Source organism: Podarcis liolepis (genome assembly GCF_965112155.1).
Source record: "Podarcis liolepis genome assembly, chromosome: 3".
Lineage (NCBI taxonomy): Eukaryota > Metazoa > Chordata > Lepidosauria > Squamata > Lacertidae > Podarcis > Podarcis liolepis.
Genome location: NC_139557.1, coordinates 31,183,176 through 31,197,157, shown reverse-complemented (window position 1 = coordinate 31,197,157; position 13,982 = coordinate 31,183,176). Strand labels below are relative to the sequence as shown.

The 13,982-nt window shown below is 43.2% G+C and overlaps 1 protein-coding gene across 1 annotated transcript; it reads right to left on the bottom strand.

Moving 5' to 3' along the window:
• Positions 1-4,439: 4,439 nt before the first annotated feature.
• Positions 4,440-13,755, bottom strand: RRM2 (ribonucleotide reductase regulatory subunit M2). Its single transcript, XM_083495680.1, has 10 exons — positions 13,479-13,755; positions 12,920-12,997; positions 11,401-11,559; positions 11,139-11,255; positions 8,513-8,646; positions 7,991-8,085; positions 7,756-7,889; positions 6,947-7,051; positions 6,695-6,808; positions 4,440-5,222 (listed from the first exon to the last, which is right to left on the bottom strand). The coding sequence occupies exons 1-10, from the start codon at positions 13,587-13,589 to the stop codon at positions 5,070-5,072; spliced, it is 1,200 nt and encodes a 399-aa protein (XP_083351806.1). The 5' UTR covers positions 13,590-13,755; the 3' UTR covers positions 4,440-5,069.
• Between the last annotated feature and the right edge of the window lie 227 nt (positions 13,756-13,982).

Below are 13,982 nucleotides of genomic sequence, written 5' to 3'. Positions count from 1 at the left end.
GTTTTTGAAAGGTACCCATAGCTGTGATTTAGTGCAAATGGAAATCTGGCACAACTCTAGATTGAATATAGCAGCTGCAGCAGCAGCATAAGGAAGAAAAGCTTTTTCCCGTGCAAATAAAACAGGGAAATTGTTAAGATTTCAGATAAACCTGTGGTTTTCCTTGATGCACACAATATGCCGCGGTTCTTTCCCCCCTTTTAGTAGAAGTCTGCCGGGTATAATAATGGAGATTTCTGCCATTTGGCTCTTTACCATCTGATTGTTGGGGGGGGGGATCAAAGATAAACCCACCTCTTAGAAATTGCACATTTCTGAGAGTGGCTACTCTAGATGGTATCTTTGGTATTGCATTTCCTCAGCCACTTCAGATTATAGGTTAAAATGCACCTACATGGAGGAATCCCCTCTTGGTTGGCAAATTTAATATACTACACATTTATGTACCCCTCCCTGTTCGGGAAGAATGGGCAACAAAAACAACCCCAAACCTTAAAAAACACTTGGGTAAGATTCTTCATCAGGGCTTCCCTACTGATGTGGTTGAGAGATGTAGTTTGATAATCCAATCAGCCCAAGCCACCACAACCAAGAGGGAGTTTTGAGTCCAGCAACATGTGGGGAGCCAGATGTTAGCCATAACTGAGCTATGCTAATAGGATGTATTATTACAGTACAATCAATCAGCTTTTTAAGCCTGGAGTATTTGTAGAACTGGAGTTGAAGCTTGATAAAGAACTGGATCCGAATTCCTTTGAACCAGTGTTTAATCTCATATGTAGTTTGTGGCTTTCAATATATTGGTGGTGAATAGAAGCTGATTCTCTCAAGGCTCACTCATTTTCCTTTATACACAGACCACCTCTGTAGCTGTCCTATGGGAACAAGGGTGACAGCCTTCGCCAGGTTTGTGTACGTCCTCCACCAGGCTATGGGGCAGCCCTTGCCCCCCTCTCTCTCTCATGTTCCACAAGTCTACTGGCCGAGTAAGGCTGGCTAGGAACTACTTCCCTACCAACAGCCTGTGTCATCCATAGTGCTGCTCAGCTTAGCTAGGTAGACTGGATGCAAAGAATAACCGACTTCAATAAAAAAATTCCTTCCAGTAGCACCTTAAAGACCAACTAAGTTAGTTCTTGGTATGAGCTTTCGTGTGCATGCACACTTCTTCAGATACACTGAAACAGAAGTTGCCAGATCCTTCTATATAGTGAGAAGGTGGGGAGGGGTATTACTCAGAAGGGTGGTGGGAATGGGAGATTGGCAGATAGCTGAGATGAGCCTGTTGACGACGACTGTAATAGGTCTTACAGGAAAAGGCAAGGGGTGAGAAGGTGAGAAATGGCGTAGTCATGTATAATGGGACTTCAATAAGTTTGTAGAAGAGGGACAATGTTTCAGCAGATGAAGCTTGTCCTTCAACAGCAAGTAGCTTTTCCCATCATATCTGGTCACCCTGCTAGGAACACAGCTCATATCAGAAAATGTTGAGCCAGCAGCACCAGCCTCATTCAGTGACAGCAACGGGGGAAGAATCACTGCAATACATAAAATAGTTGCCAGCTAAGTTTCTCCCCATGAACCCAGATGTGCGCAGGGTCAGGAACTACTTGAATTTGCGAGAGAAAAAACTGAGTGCGTGTCAGATTTTGGCCAAATATTTGGTTACAAGTTTCCATTTTTGATGCCCACCATTTAGGCAACTGGTATAGTTCAGGCTGCATGCTTTATGTAGAAACATACAATAACTTCTGAACCTTCCTTTGTTCTCAGCTATGTGCCTGCTACTCCAGAAGAGAGTAAGAGGATTAAATAAAATTCCCCCAAAGGTATTGTTTCTCTGGGGGCATCTAACAAGCACCTCAGTGTAATTCCTGCTGTTAAGACATAATTGCCCCCCTTCACACTGGCAACAGTAGCTCATAACATTAGAGAAACCTGAATACCAAAACCATCTCGCTGGCATTTTCTCTACCTTCTAAGGATTTTCAATAAATGAAAAGCCCTCTTTGCTTCTGGCACAAAGTTATACCGTGTACAGGATGCAATAGAAGATGAGAGCCAGTAATTGGCAAAGACTGCAAGGACATTTAGTCAAGCCATGATTATGAGTATGTGGAGAATAAAATGAACTGATTCTGATCCTAGGTAGTGGTACCTTGGGTTAAGAACTTAATTCGTTCTGTTCTTAACCTGAAGCACCACTCTAGCTAATGGGGCCTCCTGCTGCCGCTGCTGCATGATTTCTGTTCTCATCCTGAAGCAAAGTTCTTAACTTGAGGTACTACCGGTATTTCTGGGTTAGCAGAGTCTGTAACCTGAAGCGTCTGTAACCCGAGGTACCACTGTAAAAGGACACCCAGGCTTACCAATACTTTGAAGGGATAGAGAAATAGCAAGGAGAACTATCAACGAGTCTAATTGATAGAGTAGAATTTACTCCGATGGGACTTGTAAATCATAAAGAAAATTAGAATGTACACAAGGCAGCTTAATGTCACAATCCAAAGTATTCCCTTCTGGTTATAGATGGGGCTTCCAATCCAGTGCATTTGGATTGCTGCTTTAAATTAAAATCAGAGCCAGTTCCCTTTAGCCTTGGCAGGATGCACGGCAAGACCTAGCTCTAAGTTTCGGAGAAAGTGACAGTAGGCAATGTCCTCTAGCTCAGTTTGTAGCCATGTAAATTTAGAATACCGAATTCTGTGCAACTATGGTGGCCATAATCTAACCCAGGGGTAGGAAGACTATGGCACTTCAGATGTTGGCTGCCACACCCATAATCTCTGGCCATTGGTGATGCTGGCAGACCTTAAAATCTAATATATGAATGCCCACTTTGATATTCCATTGGCTGCTACTTGTGGCAAGAGTTCCATTAAGTCGGCAGTTTATAATAAAGAGCACTTTTTATTCACAATATTTATATGCTTACGGTTTGAGGAAAATGCGTTAAGAAGCTCTTGTCTCCAAGTTGCAGAGGTGTTTGTCAGGGGGCTGACAAAGACCTGTCTGTAGGTTTTGACATCTCTCCCATCTTGCGAAACTTCTTCCCACACTTTTCAGAGGAGTTAAGGTTTAACATTAGCATGTAGAAAAACTGGCTGGCTTACAGCTAAACATGTATTTCTGCAGTCACTATAAACAGCAGATGCGATCGATGTAGATAGGACCCACTCAGCTGGTGACAGTCCAGGCAAGATGGCAAGCTCCTCCCCATAGCCACACTCCATCAGACTAGTGCAGGGACCCTACATACATGCAGAGCACATGGAGTTTATTTGCAATCTTCATTTTGTGCCCAATGTTTTACTCGTCCCACAATATCTGAAACGCCTACTGAAGTCATATTTTGTTTGTTTAGGAAGGCTTCTCCCGAGGCATAACCCAGACATTTATGGAATATCAGCTTTATATGAGGATACTGTTCCGTTCTTATAGGGACGTGGGTGGCGCTGTGGGTTAAACCACAGAGCCTAGGACTTGCTGATCAGAAGGTCGGTGATTCGAATCCCCGTGACGGGGTGAGCTCCCGTTGCTCGGTCCCTGCTCCTGCCCACCTAGCAGTTCGAAAGCACGTCAAAGTGCAAGTACAGTGGTGCCTCGCAAGACGAAAAGAATTCGTTCTGAGAGTCTTTTCGTCTTGCGATGTTTTTTGTCTTGCGAAGCACGGTCCGTCGCAACTGCGCCTCTTCAAGCGGCTTTTAAAAAAAAGCGCAAGACGTTTTTGTCTTGCGAAGCAAGCCCATAGAGAAATTCGCCTAGCGAAGCAACACGAAAACGGAAAACCCTTTCGTCTAGCGAGGCACCACTGTAGATGAATAGGCACCGCTCTGGTGGGAAGGTAAACGGTGTTTCCGTGCGCTGCTCTGGCTCATCAGAAACGGCTTAGTCATGCTGGCCACATGACCCGGAAGCTGTACGCCGGCTCCCTTGGCCAATAAAGCGAGATGAGCGCCGCAACCCCAGAGTCGGTCATGACTGGGCCTAATGGTCAGGGTCCTTTTACTGTTCCGTTCTTAGAGCATACAGATGGTTTGTTTTTATTTCGCTGGATTCATAAGGTTTTTAGAGTGTTTCATTGCTTTTGGACTTGTACACCACTTTGATGGCTATGTTGTGAAGCAGCCTGCATGTCTGTATAATAAAGCTTTCCCCCTTCAATAAAGCAAACTCAATTTACTTATTTGCCCACTCCCCCCCTTTTGCCTTCAACGGTTGTTCATATTCAGCCATTCACACACATCCAGGTCATTGCCAGAAATACCTCACACACACACACCCCTCCCGAATGGTAAGAAAGTGTAGGCCTTTAGTTATATCCCAAAACACTGGTCATTCAGAACAGGGCTAGAAGCAATTGTGGCTCAACCAAGGTTTTAAAAGGCCAGCAAGGAAAGCTGGGGGTGGAAGAGAGAAAAAGGTGCAACTCAATAGCATTTGATCCAGCAGTTTGAAAACTGGAGCTTTATTCAAGTTTTTACTTCTATACAAAGTCTACTTTTATCGGAAGCCATACACATCCGAGATTTTCATTTCAGCACTTCGGGTATTTAACTTACATGCAAGTAAATCAGAGAAATGAAGATGAAAAGCAGTCTAAAAAGAGTTCATTCTAAACTCCCACATTACCACAGCCTTTTCAAGGAATTGTAGGACAGACCTTTATTATTAAAGTGCCATATTTATGTACAAGTTATTAAAATAGTAAATAAAGACTTAAAACCTGCTAAGAGGCAATGTGGTTATGTAGCTTCTGCAGCTTGTCTACAGCCCATAGAAGAGGCCCTGAAACTGCCATTTTCTATACAGCACCCCGTATAACTTGCTTTTCTGTGGAGGAACTACTGGTGACCTATGACCAGATAACGGAACAGACCAGCAAGCACCGATATTTCTGATAATCAAGCGACCCATGTATTGTACAAATACATATCAGCACCGGAAACAAACAAAATTCCCAAACCTTTCTAAAGTACCACCACACATTATAAGAGCAAGGATTTTGAGGACAACTGGACAGACTGCTAGCTATTTCAAGCAAACCCCAAAACAGTCTTGGGTTCAATTTAGAAGTCTGCATCCAGAGTGAAAGAGTTGTCTGTAGGCTTCGACATCACCCCCATCCTCTGATATTCTCCCACACGCTTTTCAAAGAAGTTAGTTTTACCCTCCAGTGAGATATTCTCCATGAAGTCAAATGGATTCTCAGCTTGGAATATCTGAAGACAAATAAAATTGACAGCTTATGGGTCTTATCTAGGATACACAATCTGACAGGCAATGCTGAACATCATACAAATAACCTTGTTAACATCTAGTCCCAAACAACCTACCATATTTACTTGAACCTAATGCTCACTTTTTTTGGCCAAATTACGTTGCGAAAATTGAGGTGCGCATTAGACTTGATGGCACATTTACATTCGCCAGCAAATACTCTTTTTTTGTTTCAAGGTTCTGAAAATTGAGGTGTGCATTGGTTTGATGATGCATTTGACTCAAGTAAATACAGTACTTTTACACCTCTTATCTCCTGGTCCATAGCATCCTGGTTTCTATTCATTCCGTACTATCTTTAGATCCCACAGCTTGTATCTGTAAGTCTCCCACCTGAATTCCAGTTCTATAAAACTAAATTTCTTAAGACCCATCTGCTCACTCTCTCTCTCCTGCTTCCCCTGACGGAAGTATCCATTTTTTTATTTGCCTATATCTTACCCTGAATGGTAAGGGACGCGGGTGATGCTGTGGGTTAAACCACAGAGTCTAGGACTTGCCGATCAGAAGGTCGGCGGTTTGAATCCCCGTGACGGGGTGAGCTCCCGTTGCTCGGTCCCTGCTCCTGCCCACCCACCTTGAAACCGCATCAAAGTGCAAGTAGATAAATAGGTACTGCTCTGGCGGGAAGGTAAACAGCGTTTCCATGCGCTGCTCTAGTTTGCCAGAAGCGGCTTAGTCATGCTGGCCACATGACCCGGAAGCTGTACGCCGGCTCCCTCGGCCAGTAAAGTGAGATGAGCGCTGCAACCCCAGTCAGTCACGACTGGACCTAATGGTCAGGGGTCCCTTTACCTTTACCCTGAATGGTACATGTTCATGTATAACCTGCCTATTAATTACTGAGCAGAGCAAGGCAAGACCATCGTCCATCATTGCTTAACTGGCTAATGTCTTGTGGATCACCTATGACCTGCAGATTACTGGAATCACTGCAAGAAGTTCTGGACCAAGTGGAGTTTTGTTTTTGATTCAACAAGTGCAAATTTATGCCTTAACCATTTAGGGACCCCCTCTCTACCAGTATGAACCCTTGTGTTGTAAATATAAAAAGAATCAATAGACCAAGGGCCTCTAGAAAAATTAAGCAAGACTATGCAAGCATAACAGTGAGTCACTGCAAAAAGAACCCAGCAGATTTAGCATTAAGAACATGAAATCCACAAGTCACGGATGGAAGGTTCAGTTATATGTAAAAGGGAACATCCCTTGAAAATGATAATCAAAATGACTTATGTACAAAAAAAGCATTATACTGCATGTTCACCTTGAGTGCATTTTGGCAGAATATAAATTGAAATAAATAAATTGCACCCCTGAATTAGTCTGTTTCTTAATCACAAATTTCCACTAACGAGCCAGAGAGCAGTTGCTTAATGTTCATCCCTTAAGAGGCAAACAGCACAGAACTTACCTTGTTAAAACCTAGTTCCAGTATCAGTCTGTCTGCTACGAATTCAATATACTGCTTCATTAAAGTGCAATTCATGCCAATTAGCTTTACAGGCAGTGCTTCCGTCAAGAATTCCTGCATTTAAGTGAACAAGTATGTAAGTATGCAAATCCTACACCATCTAGACAATTTAACGCCCTGCTAACTTTTAAGCTTTCCATAGCCTTTTTCTGCAGGCACTTTTTGCCACCACCAGAAAGACTTGCCAATTACCTGTTCTATCCTGACAGCATTAGTGATGATCTCTTTCACTCTTTCCTCAGATGGTTTGTGTACCAAGTGCTTGAACATTAGGCAAGCAAAATCGCAGTGCAAGCCCTGGGAAAAAAAATAATTGGGTTATTTCAGAGAACTGCTGGGGGGTGGGGGGGGAATGCAGTTTTCCTCTTTATCATCAGCAAACCTGAAAAGCCTGAAACAGTAGAGTGGCTGTAACAAGTAATAAGATTTCTGCATAGGTTCCATATGAACAATACTTTGGGCGATCTTCAGTTTTCCATGGCTGCCAGCAATGCAAATTAAATTCATTTTCATTCTCAGTGAGCTTTCTTCTCAAACATTCCTCCATCTAGCAGAATCAACCTTTAGGTGGAAGTTATGTGCTCAAGTCATCAATAATAATTAGATACTGTGAAAGATTTAAATGAATTTCCTGGGGAGGGGGCTTCCTGAAAGAACAGGCAAACAGTGCCCTGGGGTTACAGAGCTGAAGGGTTAACACCCCAGCTTTTGCCATACCAGGGGTCCAAGGGCTACTGGAAAGTTAAGATTCCCAGGAAGAACACCATAGCAAGGGGTCGGACCCCCCCTCCCCCATTCTGTCCATCAGCCAAAGGAGGAGCAGCTGCAGGCAGCTTTCTTAAACATTTAAGAATTCTTAAACTAAGAACTAGTTGCCACATTTGCTTTCTTTTTCCTCCTCCCTCCCAATCCCTTTTCCTTCTGTGTTACGCCTTTTAAGCATCTGAGAGAGCAGGAACAAAATAGCTTGATTAGCTAAATGGGAAAGTGCGAAGCCTTACCTCGTCTCTGCTGATCAGTTCATTAGAGAAAGTGAGCCCAGGCATCAACCCTCGTTTCTTCAGCCAAAATATAGATGCAAAAGAGCCAGAGAAGAATATGCCTTCCACCGCAGCAAAGGCTACAACTCGTTCTCCTGTTGGGAGAAAAGCCCATTGTTGATTTGGGTGATGAGACTTGTTCAAACGCTGGGAAAGGACAGATGTGCCAGAAAGGAGAACCAAATGCAACACTCACCGTATGCTGCCTGTTTGTCCCCAATCCAGCGCATGGCCCAGTCAGCTTTCTTTTTAACACAAGGCAAGGTTTCAACTGCATTGAACAGAAATTCCCTAAAATGACACAATAACGCAGCTAAGTGTACAATCTGTTGTAATGGGAGATTTGTATCCCGCCCTCCCTTAGGCTGATAAATGAAGAGACCAGAAATTAGCAAGGATTAGAACCCAGGAATTAGAGAAAGCAGCCTAACTAAAAGAAATCAATACAAATTATACAGCCAAAGCTCATGCTGTTTTACAGTCTCTATTGCAGTGAATTATACAAGAACGTTGAATAGGTAGGACTTTTTTTGCACGTTTTGTAAGAGAATCAAGTGTCCTCCTACAATGCTAGTAAATTAAAAAAACATGAACTTTAAAAAAAAGCATGACCCATGCTTTGAAGCATTTTAATATTTAAAATATTTATGCATATACTTTTTTTTTTGAAAAAAATCACTATAGAATAAGAAAAGATTTGTCTCAAAACAGCACTAACCTCTCTTTGGGGTCTTTGATATAAGTATCAATAAGTAAACTATACATTTCTGAATGGATGTTTTCCATGGCAATCTGGAAGCCGTAGAAACAGCGAGCTTCTGTGACCTGCACTTCTTGGCTGAATCGCTCCACCTAGAGGACACAACATACCATTTCAGTTATAAATGTTACTTCTTTTGAAAAAAGTTTTTTTTAGAAAAAGACACTCCACCAGCAAAAGCTGATGGCAAGGTATGTCTGACAGCTGCCAGATTATGCAGCAGCATATTGGTCAAGTAACGAGATAGCATGATTACAACATCTCTGCAAGTGGAATATTACAGCAAGGGGCGGGGAGAGCCCAGATAAAAGGATATAAGGTAATTTAACTTTTTTTTTGGAATGGAAATTTAGGGTACAGTGGTACCTCAGGTTACAGACTCCGCTAACCCAGAAATAGCACCTCGGGTTAAGAACTTTGCTTCAGGATGAGAACAGAAATTGTGCAGCGGTGGCGCAGCAGGAGGCCCCATTAGCTAAAGTGGTACCTCAGGTTAAGAACAGTTTCAGGTTAAGAACGTACCTCCAGAACGAATTAAGTTCTTAACCCGAGGTACCACTGTATTACCTAGCCTTAAGATTTTTCAAGATCTAGCTGAGGTATTAGGAGCAAAACAGCAAAAATTCAAAGCACCCAAATTCTGATCTACTGAAAGGCAATTGTCATACTCTTATTGAAAAACAGTGTGAGGACACAAAAAGGAGGACACTAAAACATATTGTTTGACTTGAGTTTTCAATACTCTTTCCATAACTATTTCCCTCTGGACAAGAGGAAACCTGGGACTCAGCTATATTAGTAAAAGAAACAATAATTTGAATGTGTTATAAATGTGCAACAAGAGATGGCGCCAGAGAGCAAAGAAATTTTCTACACAATTTTCCATAGGGTTTTTCCCCCTTTTGTTATAATGATCTAATTTCTGACTTATTTATAGTGGGTTTTCTTCCTGTGTGTAGATCCACCCCGATAGCCATGCCATCTCAAGTTGTGAAACATGGAATATGAAAAACATGGGCTACTCATGTATGAACTGAATATTCCATTTGCCTAATGAAGACTTTTGAGAAGCTCAAAAAGCTTTCACATCTTTAAACTATTGATTAAACTCATCCAACAGAAAGGTACTCTCACCAGTTTTGTTGCTTAATGTACCAAACAACTTATTTTCCATATTTCATGTATGCACTAACTCCATGCAAGTTTTAACCAGGTTTGATTCAAGAAATGAATGTGTGTGTATATAGGTCATTCTGGACTTTATTCACAATGTAATCACTTTGCTTTTCTATACTTGATGTCTGACAACTCCATAGTGCTATATCCATGAAGGCTCATTCACATATGCAAGCCATCATTTGATGTTGCAGTCATCCAATGGTCAGCTTAAGCTCTCTACCACGGCTATGACAAGTGTATGACGGCACAAAGATTCCACATGCATTTGGGCCAATTCCAAAAAAAGCAAAAGTGAGTCATAGCTGCCAGAGCCTGGTAACTGGAGAAAAAGGACACCTATCTGCCAGGGACAAAGGTACCCCAATTCTGCCCATATTTCTAAACAAAGCAGAACTCTGTCTTAAGCAGGTGTTCTGTAGGCAGCTACCTCCTGATGGTTTGAATATTTATGGAAAAATTTCATTCATTCATCCACTAAAGCTAGAGCTGAAATTCCATGACATTTCTAAGTCTATAAAACATTCAGATCAAATTGGCAAGAGGATAGGGCAGCCAAGTCAGATGGGTGGGGTACTACTACTACTTATGATGGTGTTCATCTCTGAAGGCACAGAAACAGTAGCAAATAAAGCTTGAAGCAGATTCAGTGAAAGTAACATGCTAAGCAAATAATCTCCTTGTTACTCAGTGTAAGAATGAAATTAATTCATACCAAATGTGTTATTTGCATTAGAGCACATTATTGAAAGCTTCTTTGTGTGTCAGAAAAAGATTAGCACTTTCTAAATTACATCCCCTTATAATTCACTGTTATTAATCATTGATTCCCAGAGATTTAGATGAGCTTCATTTCCAGACTTGGAAGCACTGGAAAGAATTTTTCTTTAGTTTCATGCTTCACCTTGTGAGGGTATCTTCCCGACTGCTAAAGATGACATTAACTTGATAATTTCTCAGTCCTCATTCTAAGGAAGTGTTTGAATTTAACAGCCCAAGAAAAATCTAATGACAGAATGAAACACTGTGCTGATGCTGGAGAAAGCCAACTTGAACTCATGAGTGTTATTCCACATCACTTGCTTAATGTGCAGTTGTCAAAAGGGGTGCACACATGGCTATGACTTGCAGATTGACTCCAATTGATCACATTTAGAGGTAAGTGAGGCCATAATTTAAGATGGGCTTGCAATCTAAATAAAATTATCAGGCCTTAAAAGTTAAGACACTTTGTTCATTGGTGATGCAATGCTAATTGCTATTCTAAACTATTATTTAAACCAGGCTCAACGACATGCTCGTTTTTCCAATCTGGATGTTATGAATATGGGTAGTCTATATGTAGCTTGGATAGGAGGAAACATGAAGATTTTCCTTTTTTAAGTTACTATGGAACCCAAATACTTACCAAATTTTCATTGACAATGCCATCACTTGCAGCAAAGAACGCCAAGATGTGTGAAATGAAATATTTCTCTTCAGGCTTCAAGGATTCCCAGTGCCGAAGATCTTTGGAGAGGTCCACCTAAATATACAAAGCAGCCAATGAAAATGCAGTAATGTTAAGAGAGAATCTGAAATATGCTTATATGACTGCAATGCACCTCTGCCTGCTATCATGCCTGCATCCACTCAAACCTAGAAGGAAGGAGGGAACACAAGCCTCTCACCTCTTCAGCTGTCCAAAAGGATGCTTCTGCTTTCTTGTACATTTGCCAAATGTCATGGTACTGAATGGGAAAGATGACGAACCGGTTGGGATTCTCCCGAAGCAGAGGTTCATCTTGTACACTCTTTGAAGGCAGCTGTGTCACTCCTTTAGGTGCATCCTAAAGTCACAAATGCAATATATTACCCCATTCCTAGAATACATGAACGCAAAGACCAAATCTCTCTTTTCTGGAAATGAAAAAGGAGTAGGGTTCTACACAAAAATGTAGACACAGAAAGGCTGACTTAGCACATGGGCAGGGTAAGTGATGGAAAGCTTAAAACCATTGTCAGATGTCAAGGAAATAAGCATCTATTTGGCTTTTAGAAGATATCTGGAGGCAGCCCTGTTTAGGGAATTTTTAAATGTTTTATCATGCTTCTAATATTCTGTTGAGAGCTGTCCAGAGTGGCTGGGGCAACCCAGTCAGATGGGCAACATGCAAATAATAAATTTATTTTATTATTATTATTATTATTATTATTATTAGGCCATGGGCTTAAAAATGAAGTAAGGAAATAAAACTGAATTAAAACAATGACAAGAGAGCTATTGAGTGGAACTTGAATTACATCAGGAACTTTATAGTTATGAGGCAAAATGTATAACACAATTAAGTGTGGGCTGGATTATTACCAAGGAGTGAGACACAAGGAAAGAGACGTTTGATTTAAACCCAGGTAAATTTTGACAAAAAATTAGAAACAAAAGGAACAGGCAAAGCAGATGGGATGGAGGTAAAACAGGCTAGACTTAAGAGTGAAAATTAATTGGGCAGCCAATATATAATCGTAATTTGGATGCCCTTATACATTGTGAGCTCAGATCTCTCTTGGAAACTTAGGAACCTAAAGGACATACCCACCCATACTGGCATTCTGTCAGGCTCATTCAGCCATGCATTCCCCTAAACTTGATCTTCATCCAACTTTTAAAATTCCCTTTTTAATTATTCTTTACAGCGGGCTTGTTGTAGCGAATGCTTTATACAGAAGTGCTTCTGACAGAATTGCTTCCTTTGCTGTGTGCTTTAATCACGCATTCGTTTTACGTTTATGAACCACTTAGATGCAGTCACAGAAGGTGAGCAGGTAAACCTAATTAATAATGACAATAAAGTAGAAAGTAGGAGAATCTAAGCCTTAAAGCTACAGGCTGAAACCTGGGCAGAGGACTTCACCTAGGAGAAAATATCGGTTATAGCAACCCAGAGGCCACTAATGTTTCAATCCCCGCCCCACCCTTTCCTGGGGGCGGTCGGGGCTTCCTGCGCCTTTGTATAATTCGAGCATTTGGCGCCAAATGCTCAGCCGGGGAGGCTAAGCAGCGCCCCCTTCAACTCGTATGACGGCGGGAACAGAAGCCTCCTAGCCATAAAACGACCCCCGAGATCAAGCGCCCCCCCCCGATTTTAACACCTCCCCCCATAAATGGTTCCCCCGCCAAATCAGCTTTCCTCCTCTCAAGATGGCACTCACCGCCTCAAGGCCGGGCTCTTGAAATATCTTCCGCGCCGTTTTGGACGCCAGGACCCGGGTAGCGCTGAGCGACGGAGGCTGCAGGACCCCAAGAAGAGGGGACACAAAAGACCGATTAAAACCGCGCACTTTTTAGGGTGCGAAGGCAGATCAGAGGGAGGTCGCTTTTCTTTTTTAATGAAGCAATTAAAAGAAGCGCCAAGGTGAAGAAGACCTCCAAGACTTCTGCCATCTGTCAGGGGTGATCTAGTTGAGATTCCTGCATTGAAGGGGCCTGGGGGGGGGGATCCCTTCCAACTCTACAATTCTGATTCTATGTTGGGGGGGGACGACCTTGCGTTTTGACGACCCGCCATGGACTTTTATGCTGCAAGGACTAATTAAGGGGCATAAGGATAACGAGGGGGATCGACTCCCCCTCCCCCACCCCCAAAAAGGCTTTGGCTGCCCTGGGCGCATTAATCAAGTTAAGGGAAGGCGCTTGGACTGCGCGGGAAGGAAATTAAGCCCTTCTTCCCCAGCCCGCCGACGGGCTCCCGGTTCCCCCTTCTCAACCCACCGTGTTCTCCTTGTCCTTCAGCGCCAAATCCTTCAGCGGCGGCAGTCGCGAATTGAGGCGCTGCTGCTCGTTGCGAGCCGAGAGCGGGCTGCGGGCGGAGGAGGAGATCATGGCCGGTGGCGGGCGAGAGAGAAAAGCGAGCGAGGCGGCGGCGGCGGCAGGAACCCTTCGCGACGCTGGGTGCGGATGGCAGTGGGAAGGAGGCCCCGGCCCGCTTGCTGCTTTATATGCGCTTCGAACTTGGCGCCAGAACGCCCGGCCGCCCAATCACAGGACGGAACCCTCTCCCCCCCCCCCACCCGGCGCCTGCCATCGAATTAAACTGCGGCCAAGAAACCGCGGGAAGCTGCGGCGACGTTCCGCCCACTCTGCCCTTCCATTGGCTGAGCGTTCCGGCAACAAAGAGCTGCCGAACGCGGGAACCAGTAGCGATGCCGCTATTTTTCCTCCGCCCCCCCCTTTTCCTCCCATTCGCCTTTGCTCCTCTTTGTTCTCATTGGCTGA